The following is a 14,988-nucleotide window of genomic DNA, read 5'->3' on the forward strand; positions in this document are numbered from 1 at the left end:
AATCTTTTAAGTCATTTTTTTTTTTGCATTATTTATTTTAAATGATTATTAGCAAAAAAATGATTTTAAATGAATATTATTTAACACTGACAGAATGTAATGAATACGCTTTTAGATTGAAGGCCTTCCCGGAAGTTGCCGCTGAGCCGCTGTTCTGTCTTGACTCCGGAAGTAAAAGTCAAGCAAGCGATGGTGAACGCGGGCCGGGTGTGCGTGTGTTTAGTTAATGTCAGCCAAAGTCCCCCTTTGTTTCTCTTTTTGAATCTCGCAAAACTTTGACACCGATACGCTGGAAATCGTCCACAAAGAAAGGAAAATGCAGCCCGGAGAAGAAACGGACCTTCAGCCACAAGGTTGGTTACTTTTATATAAGGCAATTTAATAAGGGGCAGCACGGTGCAGTGTGGTGATGATTGAGCCTCACAATGTTGTGGTTAGAGATCCAATGTGGTTTCCGATTGCGGCTCTCCTGTTTGGAGTTGTAATGTTTAAAAACAAACAAACAAACAAAAAAAAACATCCGTTTTGATTCTCCACAGTTTGGAATTCTTACAAAAGATTAATATTACAAGAATAACGCCGTATATCGTAAACTTTGCATATTGAGCATTTGAGGATTTTTGTTTGCAACCTATATCCTCTGGTATTCACTGAAAAAAAAAAAATCAAACGAAGGATTACTGTATTACATTAGCCCCATTTGATGTAATCTTGGAGTTGTGGTTCGGTTTGAAACCACAGTAAACTGTCATGAGTAATTATTATTATCATGATTATCATTTTGGCCGTAATCATGCAGAAATAATATACATGCATAACATTTTTTCAATTTTTTTTTTTTTTTTATAAAGAGGAATCGAGGGAGCCTCCGACAAGGCTGACAAAGCAGCAGACGCTCACCTTGATATCCATGGCATCCGTCAACTTCAGCTCCATGATCTGCTACTCCATACTGGGACCCTTCTTCCCCATAGAGGTACACACAGTACAGAAAGAGAGGCTCTCTTAACCTCAACCCCATAGAGAGAGTAAGACTAACTTGCTTATCTGTTTAACACACACTGTTGCCAACACAACACAACCTCGGTTTGCTTACTACGAAATTCAACTTGTATTCTTACAAGGAGAAAGTTGTGCGTTATAAAACATGTTGCTACGTTTTCAATTCATTATCATTTTTAATGTTATATTTATCTACCCAATTATTTCACAAGTAAAAAAAACACTTTTGTTTTAATTACAATAAGTCTATTATGAATGAGATATTAATAAATAGTATACTTTTTATATTTTAATTACCGGTATACTATGCTGTATAAAATGCTTGTAAATTTTTTTATTTAATTTATTATCCATCCATCCATCCATCCATTTTCTTGACCGCTTATTCCTCGGGGTGCTGGAGCCTATCTCAGCTGGCTTCGGCCAGTAGGCGGGGTACACCCGGAACTGGTTGCCAGCCAATCGCAGGGCACACAGAGGTGAACAACCATCCACACTCACAGGCAGATAATTTATTATTATTATTATTATTATTATTTATTTTTATTTATTTTTTTCTAATGAACTGACCAATTATTTAATAAAATGATAATCAATGTTCTGTATATTAGGACTACACAATATATCCAATAAAATATTGATATCGCGATATTGGCCTATGCAATATGCATATCGCAAAGACATGCAATAAGTCTGATATGGAATTTTATGCTTTTATCTGAATTTGACCAGTCAGACTGTCAGGTTTACCTGTTTGACATTTATTAAAGCTACTCTATGTAGGATTTCCCCCCAAAATATCTTAACAATAGCCTTTTTATTTGAACATTTATGACTGAAACATATTCTAATTAGTAGATCAACATCTTATCTGTTCACAATGGGTACTCCTACAAGCCTCTGGCCAATATTATTTCGGAAGCGTCCGGTCCGAATCCTTCGAATTTCCCGCCCTCTGTCTGCGGGATGTGATGTCATGCGTCACATCGTCAGTTGTTTCCTGTCGCGCGAAGACTGAACTAGTACAAATTTTCGCTGCCCCAGACACCCGCTGTTACTCCACGGAAGGCTGCTCCAAAAAAAAAAAAAAATGAAAACAATGTCAAGTGCCACGAAAAAAAAAAAAATCTAAACTTGATAGTGACCGACGTCGGGCAAGACCGAGAGTGAACATTGGTTTGACATTTCAGCGGTGGAGAGCGTTGAGATCGGACTTGGATTAGAAAAGTGATTCACAGCTGGCTTTCTTTCTACTCCAAAAGGTAAGAAGCGAGTATCTTGACATTTAGAAGAAAATGTGTTGTTTTCAAATAGCAGTAACCTCAAGATCGATCACTTCTCGGTCGTAACTATTTGGGTGAAAGTGAGGTGGACGGCAACATTTAGCGTGAAAGGGGCGGCAAAGTTGAATGAAATGGAACAGAATGACTTTATGAAGAACAGACGTTCCATTCCGCGGCGTTTCAATCAGGCTAAATGTTGCCTTATTTTCCTCCGTGAAAACAGCCTATTGTAGCTACATTATGCTAACAGAATGTGAACGGTACTACTGAATGGCGATAACATTCACGGCCGTATCACACTAAGTAGTGAATGGGTCTATATGTTTTTCACAATCGTCAATTTCCATAACTGACAGCCCACCTTTCGGCTAATGCACAATGACGCTAGCCTGGGGGCGACATACACTAATAATGACTAGAACCAGGTTGACGTCCGTCGAGCGGGGTGACTACAATATGTAACTGCATATTAACATCGGAATGAGGTTCAATTAATTGACGTAATTTGCACATCGTTTTGGAGTACAGCACAGGACTGGACTTCGACCGACTAAAGCAATATGATCTGCACGTCCCGTCGACATCAATTGTTTAGTGGGGATCGAGAGTCTCATTCCGTGAAGTGGCCAGATTTGTAAAACATTATAAAACTTCTTACCTCTGAAAACATAGTTTCATTGGATATGGTATTGAGGTCGTGCACGTACGAGTGCGCGCAGCGTGTACGAGCGTGCGGTTTGTTTTCGGCCACAGGTGGCAGTAGAGATTTGAAATTTTAAATCTTACATATAGCTGCTTTAAACATGAGAAAAAAAGGAAAGAAGACACTTAGTTCAAAGCTTGCAAGGAGAGAGGAGAGGAACTCTCTGAAAAAATCCCCTCCTCACCTTCTCTTTTTATTTGGTTTCCACGCCCCTAGTTAAATGGGTGTTCCAACCCTAATAATGCAAATGCAAAACATAGTTGGAACACCGTGTACGTCACGAAAATGTGCACTGACATCCAATAGTTGAACATTATTGAGAGGTAATTACAATTAATTAAGAATACATTGAGTTTGATTATTTTGCCGTATGAAAAAAAATGCAATTCTTTCATTAGATAATAGAAATGTCATTTCTTTATGTACATGTTAAATATGGCAATAATATCTATTGCTATATTCAGCAACTATATCGCATATTGCATGTTTTTCCAATATCATGCAGCCCTACTGTATATAAGTATTGTTTAAGTTTTATGTTGTATTTTATTATTTACAATAAACCAATTATTGAATGCGATAAACAACAACAACAACAAAATACATTGGAATTAACCAATGTTAGGTGGGAAAAAATATTCTTATTATTATTTCTAATGAACTAACTGATTATTTAATAAAATAAGATAATCAAGTGTATATATAAGTATTGTTTAAGTTTTGTGTTGTATCAATACACCAATTATTTAATGGGATAAACAACAACAACAACAAAATAGATTCGAATTAACCAGTGTTAGGTGGGAAAAAATGGCATAAATGAATGCACCAAATATTGCAAGATTATTCTTGCTCATGTCGATGCTCAGTGGGCTGGATTACAAAAGGGAGAGGGTGTTCGCCGTTTCAGCCGAGTTTTACAGTGCACTCAATAAATTGTCCACTTCTTTCCGCGCTCAGTGGAGCAAAAACAAGCTTGGGCTAAGCTAATCAGCTGGATAAAATTCCACAAAATAAAGCCCGAGACTGGCGATTGGCCACCACGGCCGCCGTGTGACCCTGCGCAGGATGTGCGTCACGTACTACTATAAATGTGGAGTAGATCCCTAGATAGGCGCGCAAATCGGTTATGGGGTCCTCGTGCTCGCTGGGATCATTAATAAACACGTGAAACGCATCATAAAATCTCCTCGATTGGCCTCCCAGTGAATTGCTCTTTTATCTCCCCACTGGGCGCCAAGGTGTGGCAGGAGGTCAGTTGGGGCTGCCGTGAAATGGATGCACGTCAGTCAAAATAAGCTTAATAATTAACAGTGTTCTGTGGTTGCTAGGGCAAAAAAGATCCAAAGACAGATCAACTATAAGCGACTTTATGCTGCAACTTTCTCCGTGCTAGTTTAACGCTAACCACAATAACAATTAGCAATTTACACTAGCCACAGTGTAAATAAAATACATTTCGGTGTGAAATAAATGTTTGTGCCCAGGCAGAAAAGAAAGGCGCATCTCAGACAGTGGTGGGCGTCATATTCGGCTGCTACGCTGTCAGCAATTTGATAGGCTCATTGATCCTGGGCCGATATGTAAGTACAGCATGTTTGGTTTTTGTTTATTTTTTTTTTTATTTTTTTTTATTGTCCAGTACATGCACACTCAATGTGTCTTCACATTCTTTCGTCTCTAATTAGATTGTTCAAATCGGCGCAAAGATGATGCTCATCATGGGACTTTTTGTGTCCTCGGGCTGCACCATTATCTTTGGGTGAGGATCATTTATCAATTTGAATTGTCGGTTTAAACAAGGAGTTGGCAACATTCGATAAAAATGTCTTAATGTTATATCATGTTTTTCTTTTAAATATTTATTTAAAGATGTGATGTGGGAATAAAGTTGCATTTCTCTTAAGAAAAAGAATGTCATAAAAACAAAAAGATGCATTGAGTTCACCTAAAAAGATTTACTCTTTTGTTAGGATAAAAATCGTAATCTGACGATAAAATTTTGAATCATTAGCAGTTCAAAGACGTATGTTGTCAATCTAAAATGTTTTAAGCTAGTGAGAATGAAGTGGTATTTGTTTCAACAAGAAGAATTTGTCATCCAAGATCAAAAATTTATTTTGTCGGGACAAAAAGTCACAAGTTGCAAGACCAAATATATTTTTTGGGGGGTAAAAAGTTGCAATCTTAGAAAAATAAACTCAATCGTAACAAACACAGAATAAAACGTTTTGGTTTTTTTTCCCATGGAAAGAATCGTAATCTTTAGTCGTAATTGACAATTAAGTTTTTTTTTTTTTTTGTTGTTTACCAGATATATTTTTATGAGATAGAAATTTGTATTCTGACAAAAGGTCATAGAGTTGTAATACTAAATAGTTTAAGAACTATAGCTACTAGTATGTTTGTTTTAATATTATTAGCCTAATAGCATAATTGCCTAAGTCATTTTTAACTTTGTTACCAAATCAATGAAAAATACCAATGTGCTATTGCTAAAAACAGTTTCTTCTTATTTTCCAGAAACATTCAAATATGACTTAAGCAATTATGCTATGGGTATGTAGGTATGCACTTTTCTTTCAAAAGAAACAATTTAATTTAATCCAAATGATTTTTTTGTTGAAAACTACCTTCACCACAAAATCATTTGCATTAAATTAAATGGGTATCGTTTAAAGATACAATTTAATTGAAACGAGGACTGGTATTGATTTCTCCCGGCAGGCTGCTGGACCGAGTTCCCTCCGGTCCCGTTTTCATCGCTTTGTGCATCATCGTGAGGTCAGTGGACGCGGTTGGCTTCGCCGCCGCCATGACCTCTTCATTTGCGCTCTCGGCTAAAGTATTCCCAAACAATGTGGCGACTGTTTTGGTGAGTACTGTGGACGGCCTTTTGTCTCCACCCAGGCATGCTGTTTACGCTGCACTATCACGAGCGGCTAACATTTCAGATCTGCTTGTTGTTGCGTTCCCCGTCGGCAGTTGCCTTGGGAAAAAAAAAACGGTCGCGAGAGGAAGAATGTAAGCATTTATGTGTATGAGGTACGAACCGGCCGGGTCTGATCAGTCGGGAATCTATTATGGGGATCCACGCGATCAGCAAAAATTGTAAGGTTTTGACTGCAGCAGCAGCTCATTTAAAGGGATACTTCACTTATTTAGCCCATTATAGCAATAAAAAGTTTATATTTTGTCTGTAATTAATTTGATACTTTCATTATTAGTACCTTTAAAAACACATTTTGCAACTTGCTGTTGACTGAAAATGACATCACAAGGGCTCAGGTAGCCAATCACAGCTCTCCCGTTTTCTAGGTTTGGTCATGTGACATTCACAAGCTGAGCTGTGATTGGTTACCTGAGCCCTTGTGATGTCTTTTTCAGTCAACAGCAAGTTGCAAAATGTGTTTTTAAAAGGTACTAATTGTACATGAAAAATAATGAAAATATCAAATTTATTAGAGGCAAAATATTAATGTTTGACTGCCAAAAATAGCTAAATAAGTAAAGTATCCCTTTAAGCCAGCAAACTAGTTGGGTTTGGTCAAATCTGTGATGCTGCAATATGTGACAAAGTTCATTGTGGGAATGCTGAAGCATTCCCACATGTAGTTGTGATTTTTATTCTCTACACTTTTTTGCCGCCAAAAAACTCCCACATAATAATTCCAATTTACACTGTTCAAATTTCAACTAGCTTCAAAAATTCACACCTCCCGGGGTATATATCGCCTGATTCCACATTGCTCACAGTATTTGCACAATTTAACATTTAATATCAACTTGTTCCCATTCATTTCCCATGCGACAGTCATTGAACTTTTTCTAAGTATCACTCGGGTGTTCCAAAATGGTTGACCCCATTCTAAATGGCCATATAGCGGAAACTACTTGATGGATCTTAATGAAACTAAATACACTTTATGTTGAAGGTCATAAGTTTTATTGGTTACATTTACAAAGAAAAGTACAAATATTTGTTGGTTCTATGACAGATTTTCATAAATGTTCCACACCAAGTGGCAAGTTATATTTTGGAATTACAGCCCAAGTGCTTTTTAGGATGTTCAGAACTTCCTTTCCTGTGTTTTGTGTAAGCTCAATGCTACACACAAAAACTTGAAACGTTTCTACACAAGCTGTGAAAATTTGAGGTCATTCCAACGAAAATTGTCAAAATTATTGGCCTACGAAATGGGGTCAAACATTTTGGAACCCCCTGTAAAAAAAGTCATCATTAGCAGGTGTCTGATACTGCTCGGTGGCACAGTTGCTAAAGTGCATTGTCCAGTAACCAGGAGGTTATCATTTCATAATTTATCTCTCAATGTGCGTTCAGCATTCCCACGCAATTTCTACAGAATTTGCACTTAGTCTAGTTGTTAAAGTGTTAAATATCCACGATTGTCTAAATTTTTTTTTTTAGTCTTGTTCAACCAGCAAGCTAGTCTGGTCTGATCAATTAGGAATTGAGAATGTGAAAGCGACTACACAACAAAACAGCGTTTGAGCGTTTATATTTCCACGTGATCACCAAAATTCATTAGGCTTCAATTTCGCCAGCAGCCTGTTTTGCCAGAGAACTAGTCGGGTCTGACCAATGGCAAAATCGCTGATGGGAAACCAGCCGCTTGTATGCAACAGTGTGAGCCATTAATCAGTTAAAAGTCCACATGCTTGGCACAATTTGTGGTGCGGCAATTTGTACAGCAGCCCGTTTAGCCAGCAAACAAAACTAAGTAAATCGATAGGTGTGATCAATAGCGCAAGTTGTGATGCTTTCGTTGATGCAAAGTGTAGTGACTACAAGTATTATATACAATTTATACAGCTGGCCTATTTATATACGTAGCACATTTAATATACAAGCCAACTCAAATGTGTGTTTTGTTTTGTTTTTTCTTTTTTCAGTCGGGTCTGATCAAATAGGAATCAGTGATGGTGAAAGCACTGACTACCCAATCAAGTTTAAGCGTTAAGACTATTAAAAACCTCACATGATCACCAAAATTTATAAGGCTTCAATTTCGCCAGCAGCCTGTTTTGCCAGAAAACTAGTCGGGTCTGATCAATGGTAAAGTCGCTGATGAGATAGCAGGCGCTTGTATGCAACAGTGTTAGCCTTGCCATTAAGGGATTCAAAATGTGGATTTTTTTTTTTTTTAGGCACAATTTGTGGTGTGCCATTTGTCCAGCAGCCCGATTAGCCCGCAAACTAAATGGTCGTTCTGATCAACAGAGCAAGTTGTGATGCTTTTGTTGATGCAAAGTGTCGTGACTATGTGACATATCAGATCCTTAAAAGTCTGATTGCCAAAATTCAAAAGGATTGAATGTATACAGCTGTCTGTTTAAAGAAGGCAACTCTTCTTATATTGCATATTTCATACACAAGGCAACTCAAATGATTATTATTTATTTTATTTTATTTTTAGCCAAAAGTCGGGTCTGATCAAAAGGGAACCGGTGATGGGGAAAGCACCGATTACGCAATCAAGTTAGACGTGAACTCACATGATCACCAAAACTCATAAGGCTTCAATTTGGACCTGTTTTAGCACTGTTGTCAATCAGCTTGTTAGAAATGTGATGTGATAAAATCGATTGGTCACGGCGTTTGAAGATCGTTATTTGGGACAACGCGCATCACTCAAATCATCAACCTGAAGTCAGCGGGGGCCTTTAGTTGGACCCGAGTTGGTAATCTTTTCCCTTGTCGTTGCGTATTGTCCATTGTGTCTTGTCAGCATGGTCACGTGGAAAATGTGTTTGTGTGTGAGAAGCATGTGAATGAATACTCGCCAGAAGGGGCCCCACTACGCATTCACTAACTTGAGCTCTTCAGGCTGCGCTCTTGTCTCCGTGGTGTTTCCGTGTAAATGCCGGATGTCGCTCTTTCTCCTTGCAGGGAAGTTTGGAAGTGTTTACGGGTCTGGGCCTCATCCTGGGACCGCCGGTCGGAGGCTGGTTCTACCAGTCCTTCGGATACGAGGTTCCCTTCATGGTGCTCGGATGTTTCCTGTTAATTATGGTGCCGCTCAACATCTACATCCTTCCCTCCATCGGTATTACACTAGCCTTGTTTAGCAAGCAATGTATTGGGTCTGATGAATATGGACTCAGGGGGTGGGAAATCAGGGGCGGCGACACAAGGTTAGTCTTTAGGGTGTTGACAATCACCTGATTGTCAAAATGCTTAAAGTTTTAATTCACATTGCAGCCCGTTTAGCCAGCAAGTCGGGTCTGATCAAACGGGGAATCCGTTATAGCAGATTAGTGCACAATGAGCAAAGTCATACCTTCGAGCGTTAAAACTCTTATCGTAAAGGACGGGCAAAATTCAAAAGGCTTTACTTTCGACAGCATCCTGTTGAGCCAGCAACTAGTTAGGTCTGATATCACTAAGGAGTCCATGGTGGAAAAACAAAAATGAAGGGGGGGGGGGGGGAGAAAAACATCACATTGTTTGAAATTCAAATGATCGGCAAAATTTGTGAGGCTTCAATTTAGACAAGTCTGTTTAGCCAGCAAACTAGCTGGGTCTGATATAGGAGTGTGACAATATATCGATATATCGCGATAAATCTCGATACTTTGTCTCCCGATAGATTATCGATATGTCTGCGCAAGTATCGCAATATTTCTAGTTAATATACAGCCACTATAACGGCTCCATTGTTCATGACTTATTGAGCAATTATTTGGCGGGCACGAGAGGGAGCGCCTCATAAGAGTGGCGGGGAAATGGATGCAAGTCTTCAGGCGAACAAGCCACATGATCTTAGTTTTTATTATTTTGATTTATTATTATTATTTTATTTATATATTATATTATGTATTTATATAAAATTTATATTTGTTATTTTATTATATTGTGAATTTATATATATATTTTTTTTAATAATTTTTTTTAATGTTATTTATATTTATTATTTATATATTTCTATTATTATTGTATGACTAGTTTTATTGTGTATTTATTACCTGAGCATTATATCGATAATCGCGGTATCGTCATATCGTGAGATAATCGTTATCGTGAGTCTTGTATCGCATATCGTATCATATCGTGAGGTAGCCAGAGGTTCCCACCCGTAGTCTGATCAATTGGGAATGATGGGAAACAAAGTCAGACAATGTTAGAAATCTGCAAAATGTGTAAGCCTTCAATTTTGGCGGCAACCCGTTAAAGCCAGAAAACTTGTCGGGTCTGATCACTCGGCAATTATAACTGCCTGCCACTTCGCAGACGCTGCCTCCTCAAAGAACTCCTTCTTCAGCCTTCTCAAAAACCTGAAAATCGTCCTACTCTGCTACGTCATCTTCACCCTAAGCTCGGGTCTCGGCTTCCTGGACGCCACTTTGTCCCTGTACGCCGTCGAACAGTTCAAACTGTCCACCGGCTACGTGGGTCTGATCATGCTGGGTCTGTCCTTCCCGTACTCGCTGGGCTCCCCGCTGATGGGCTTTTTCACAGATAAATACCCCGTGAGTATTGAAAGCCATATTTTCTTGTAAGTCTTCTTTTTTTAAGCATGCATCCTTTTGTTTTTAGGCGTCCAGGAGTTGGTTCATGGTGATCGGAGGCGTCGCCACGGCTGCCGGCTTCTTTTTGCTGGGGCCCGTCCCCTTCCTGAACATACCAAAGTACTTGGCCACTATGCGGAAACTCAACTCTTGTTTATGAAGCACTTTCCAACCAACCACAGCTGGAATTAAGTGTCGTACGCAGATCAAACTCAGACAGAGGAATCAAATGAACTCCAAAATGCACAGGCAGCCAGTGGAGTGAGGCCAGAATTTAAGTTGTATGCTCCCTCTTACGTACTCCAGTTGGGAGGCACGCAGTAGCATTTTGAGCCAACTGGAGACGTTTTTCATTACAATTTCAAATCTAAGCATCCTTAAATCATCTTTCTAGCCTAGAAACCTTAGCTGGAATCCTTCCCAGCTTCCTTACTACCGTCTTTTCATACCATCCTTGTTTTCCAGCCTTCTTTTTATCCATTCCTTTGTACCATATGTCCTTCCTTCCTTCCTTCCTAACTCCCTGTTTCCGTAAGTTAATTTAACCTACTCTGTATACATTTTACATCATGGGGGTTATGCCAGGTAGGTTGTCTTCAATTTGCCACTCGAATCTGTTCTGATGGGAATGCTAACTGTGCTACAATATGCTAGCCTATTTACTATGCGTAATTCCACATAGCGACAAAACGTGGATGCTGGTGTGAATTACGATTAGAAATGATTACATTCATTTGAATTATGATTGAGATGACAAAATTGAGCTGTTTGAAAATCTGGGGTAAAAAACAAAAATTCAAAACAAAACCCTACATATTCCCTAATGGAACCAGATATGGAAACATTAGCTTCACTAACATTAACATAAAAAGAAATCCACTTCTTTGACTTTGGTTTGAACTTCAAAAACTGCAGCTGATTAGCATACCATTTAAATACCTCCACAAAGGAGGTTAAAACCCTCTGCCAAGCAGGATTTAGGCAAAATCCACATTGGCCTCTTTTGGTTCTGACTGTATATTATGAAAACGAGTTATTTGTTGTCAATTTTATAACAGCTACGTTTTGGATTTTAAACATGGCACCCTCTTCAAATGCTTGGATGAAAAAAAAATAATCATTTTTCTGTATTAGTCATTTATTTGTCCAAACTGTAACTTACGGTAATTAGAACGTTTAATACTAAGTTTACTTTTATTGCCTCTACAATGCTGCTCTATTTATTATTAAAAATGTGTGTATGTGCGTGTGTGAAGATGTCACTCTACATTCTCAGGCAACTATGGCTGCTGGTGGTCATGCTGGGGGTAATCGGCTTTTCCCTGGCCATGACCGCCATCCCCATTTTCCCAGAGGTCATCAAGTGCGCTTAGTGAGTGCCTGGGGGCGTGATTTTCAATGTTTTACACTGCAAATATGACCACATCATTGTTTTAATGCCTTGTTCCTTCTCTTCTGCAGCGACAACGGGTTTGAGGAGGGACTGAGCACTCTAGGAATGGTATCGGGGTTGTTCGGAGCCGTTTGGTCGACAGGGTGAGTTTTGGCAAACTGGATCTGCAAATATCAAAATACTTCTATTTGTACAACACAGTAGCCTGTTTAGTCAGCAAACTAGTCAGGTGAGATAAATTGTGAAAAGAAGGATTGACTTAACAGTGAGACATCAGGACGTAAGGCTTCAATTTACATAGCAGCCAACATGGCAAGGAAACTAGTCGGGTCTGATCCTTAAAAGAATCCATGGTGGGAAAGCAACAACTATAGAACAATGTTGGATGTCAGTGTGTCAAAAGTCGACATTTGGCAAAATGCATACACGTTCAATTTATACGGCAGCCTGTTTTGCCAGAAAACTAATCAGGTTTTGAGCAATAGACCCTTCCAGCTGACGTCACCGCTTAACTTCTGCTGCGCCTCCCGGAGGGCAAACATCCCATAACAAATGAATGGAGAGAGCTTGATTTTCGCCGAGCGTTTTCGTTCAAAGGTGGGAAATATGTCAAGTGTCACAAAAAACTTCCCGAGTTGGACACTACATTACTGCGAATCATTGAAACCAGTCGTTTGGAGCCGCTAGCTACAAAGAAAAAATTAGTTTGTTGGAAGGCAAAGTGGAAGTGGAAGCCTAGGTATGTTGTTTTTGGTTGAAACAGTCTGTCGATCACTACTTTCATGGTGTAAATTGTCATTCATTAAATCGTTTGTGTCCGGATATACTCGTCTTGCTGTATATCGAAGTAATCGAGCTATCTTAGCTTGCTAGCTGCTAACAAACAGACCACACGTTTACTACACATTCCTCAGCAGAAATCAAGCCCGACTAATCGTGTTAAATTGTTAACTTTTTTGTTCAAAATTCAATACTTGTGCAAAAAAAGTATGAATTATTGTTTCACGAAAGATAACATGGCACATTCATCACGTCTGCCTTGAATTTACAATCAGAGGTTAGTGTTATGACCAGACCCACTGTATATGAAAAAGAGAAAAACTACCTGATATAAAATGATCTGAGCATATCCTTGTACTTTTTGTGGGTGCAAAGCAGTTGCGTCGTAGATTCGAGCTAGCCACCGTGCTTGTCTTTCACTCCTTACTGGTTTAGGATCTCTGCCGGCAGCCGAAAGAATGATTTAATCTCTCTTTGAGCCATGAGAGCATCAGTCGGCTGCACACAAGTTCACCATAGCATTGGTCGCTGATTTATCAAACTGTTTGACCGATTTTCTAGCTCACATTGATTGTTTTCTAATTCACTCGCATTGACGCCCTGCCCTCCACCGCAAAGGGGCACATTTAAACGTGACGTCACACTGGAAGGGTCTATTGTGATCGAGGAGAAGCAGCAATTACAAGATGTACGAAGTCCGAACCTTAAAAAAATCCACAGTTGCAAAAATTTCTGCTTCAATTTTATAGAGCAGCCTGTTTAGGCAGGAAACTAGCAAGGTCTGATCATTGGGAAAATTAGTTATGTCATGTGTAGGGACAAAATTAGACTTAAAAACGTGTATATATAAAAAATAAAATAAAAATCCACGATTGGCACAATTTGTTAGGCTGCAATTTACAGAGAACATGTTTAGCCAGGAAACTAGTCGGGATGCAACGATATCCAAACATCACAATACGATATCACGATATGAAGGTCACGATACGATAATTATCATGATATTATGCTTTTGTACATAACGGCAATGCATATAAACCACCTAAAATCCTTGACAATATTGAGGCACTTACTTGTTAATGCAAGCACACATTTATCTCTTCACAAGCAAATTAGGTTCCCCTTCATCTGACAATTATCATACATTTTAAACACAGAAAGCCAAAACAGCCCTAATGAAAATTAAATTGCACTAATAAAGTAGCCACTAGAGGGTGCTAGAGCTGCAAAAATGGAAATCAACCTGACTTTTTTTCTTCTTTTTTTTTTAACAGATGTGTTCCTTTTAAATATTGTGAACATGACGACGACGCTATTGTGGCAGTTTTAATATCACAATATCACGATATTGCCCTTATCGTTACAACCCTAGAAACCAATCAGGTCTGCTAAAAAAATGACCTGGTGTAAAAAGTGTGCTTGTGTCTGCTTTCCAGGATGTTTTACGGCCCCACCATGGGCGGGTTCATCACACAGCGTTTGAACTTTGAGTGGGCAGCCGCCATCCAAGGAGGCTTGGCCTTCATGGGTGTAAGTTTAAATCCATTTGACCTTTGATTTATTTATTTATTAATCTTTAACAGCCCCTCCCGTACACTGTACGAGTCAACCTTTAAACAAAATGATCACAAAGAATTTAAGAAGCTCATTTAAAGCGAGTCAAATGACTTCCCATTTGTTGACGGCGAGATGTGATGCGTTGCCAGGGTTTCCTGCTGGCGCTCTATTACGTCTCGCATCCGGCAACGCCGCAAAGGTAAACAACCCGCTTCAACGTCACTGATACATTTGCACAGAATGTGCTGAAAGGAAGTAAACACTTGAGAACTTGAAATTACTGTCAACTAAGCCATCATAAATAACTTTGCTTACATTTTTTTTTTTTTTTTTCTTTTCTAGCCATCCTGACAAGAGGCAACAAACTGACGAGAGACTTCCACTCTTGGATGAATAAAATCTTATAAAATACTTGAGTAACAGTATTTCCTAAAAAGATAGATGCCCAATGTGCGTGAAAGGGGGTACCTACCGTTTATCAGCAGATGAATGTCACATCACACACACTTAAAAAAAAAAAAAAAAAAAAAAAAAAAAAAAAAAAAAAAAAAAAAGGTTCAGATTATTCTGTACTCGTCAGGACACAAATGTGATTATGTACAAGTCCATGTGCAGGAACAATTTCAAGGCAATGTATTCTTTTTTTCTTTTTGTAATTAATAAATCTTGTATATATGTAAATGTTTAACAGTCAGCCGGCTCCATTGTACTTTTATTTTTTACAGGACATCCAGAAAGTA

At 38.7% G+C, this 14,988-nt stretch overlaps 1 protein-coding gene across 2 annotated transcripts; it reads left to right on the forward strand.

The window, feature by feature from the left end:
- Positions 1–172: 172 nt before the first annotated feature.
- slc18b1 (solute carrier family 18 member B1) lies at positions 173–14,942 on the forward strand. Of its 2 annotated transcripts, XR_013287488.1 has the most exons (14): positions 173–353; positions 852–976; positions 4,476–4,571; positions 4,677–4,750; positions 5,716–5,863; positions 8,900–9,056; positions 10,241–10,479; positions 10,547–10,638; positions 11,795–11,890; positions 11,980–12,054; positions 14,128–14,221; positions 14,398–14,447; positions 14,591–14,757; positions 14,791–14,942. XR_013287488.1 is itself a non-coding variant. In XM_077538285.1 (13 exons), exons 1-13 carry the CDS (start codon positions 317–319, stop codon positions 14,643–14,645), a joined length of 1,338 nt encoding a protein of 445 aa, XP_077394411.1. In that variant the 5' UTR covers positions 173–316; the 3' UTR covers positions 14,646–14,782. The 2 variants fall into 2 exon arrangements, 1 of the variants encoding a protein (XP_077394411.1); XM_077538285.1 differs by lacking the exon at positions 14,791–14,942 and having other exon boundaries at positions 14,591–14,782.
- Positions 14,943–14,988: the final 46 nt, after the last annotated feature.

The sequence above is a fragment of the Festucalex cinctus genome, chromosome 12 (genome assembly GCF_051991245.1).
Source record: "Festucalex cinctus isolate MCC-2025b chromosome 12, RoL_Fcin_1.0, whole genome shotgun sequence".
Classification (NCBI taxonomy): domain Eukaryota; kingdom Metazoa; phylum Chordata; class Actinopteri; order Syngnathiformes; family Syngnathidae; genus Festucalex; species Festucalex cinctus.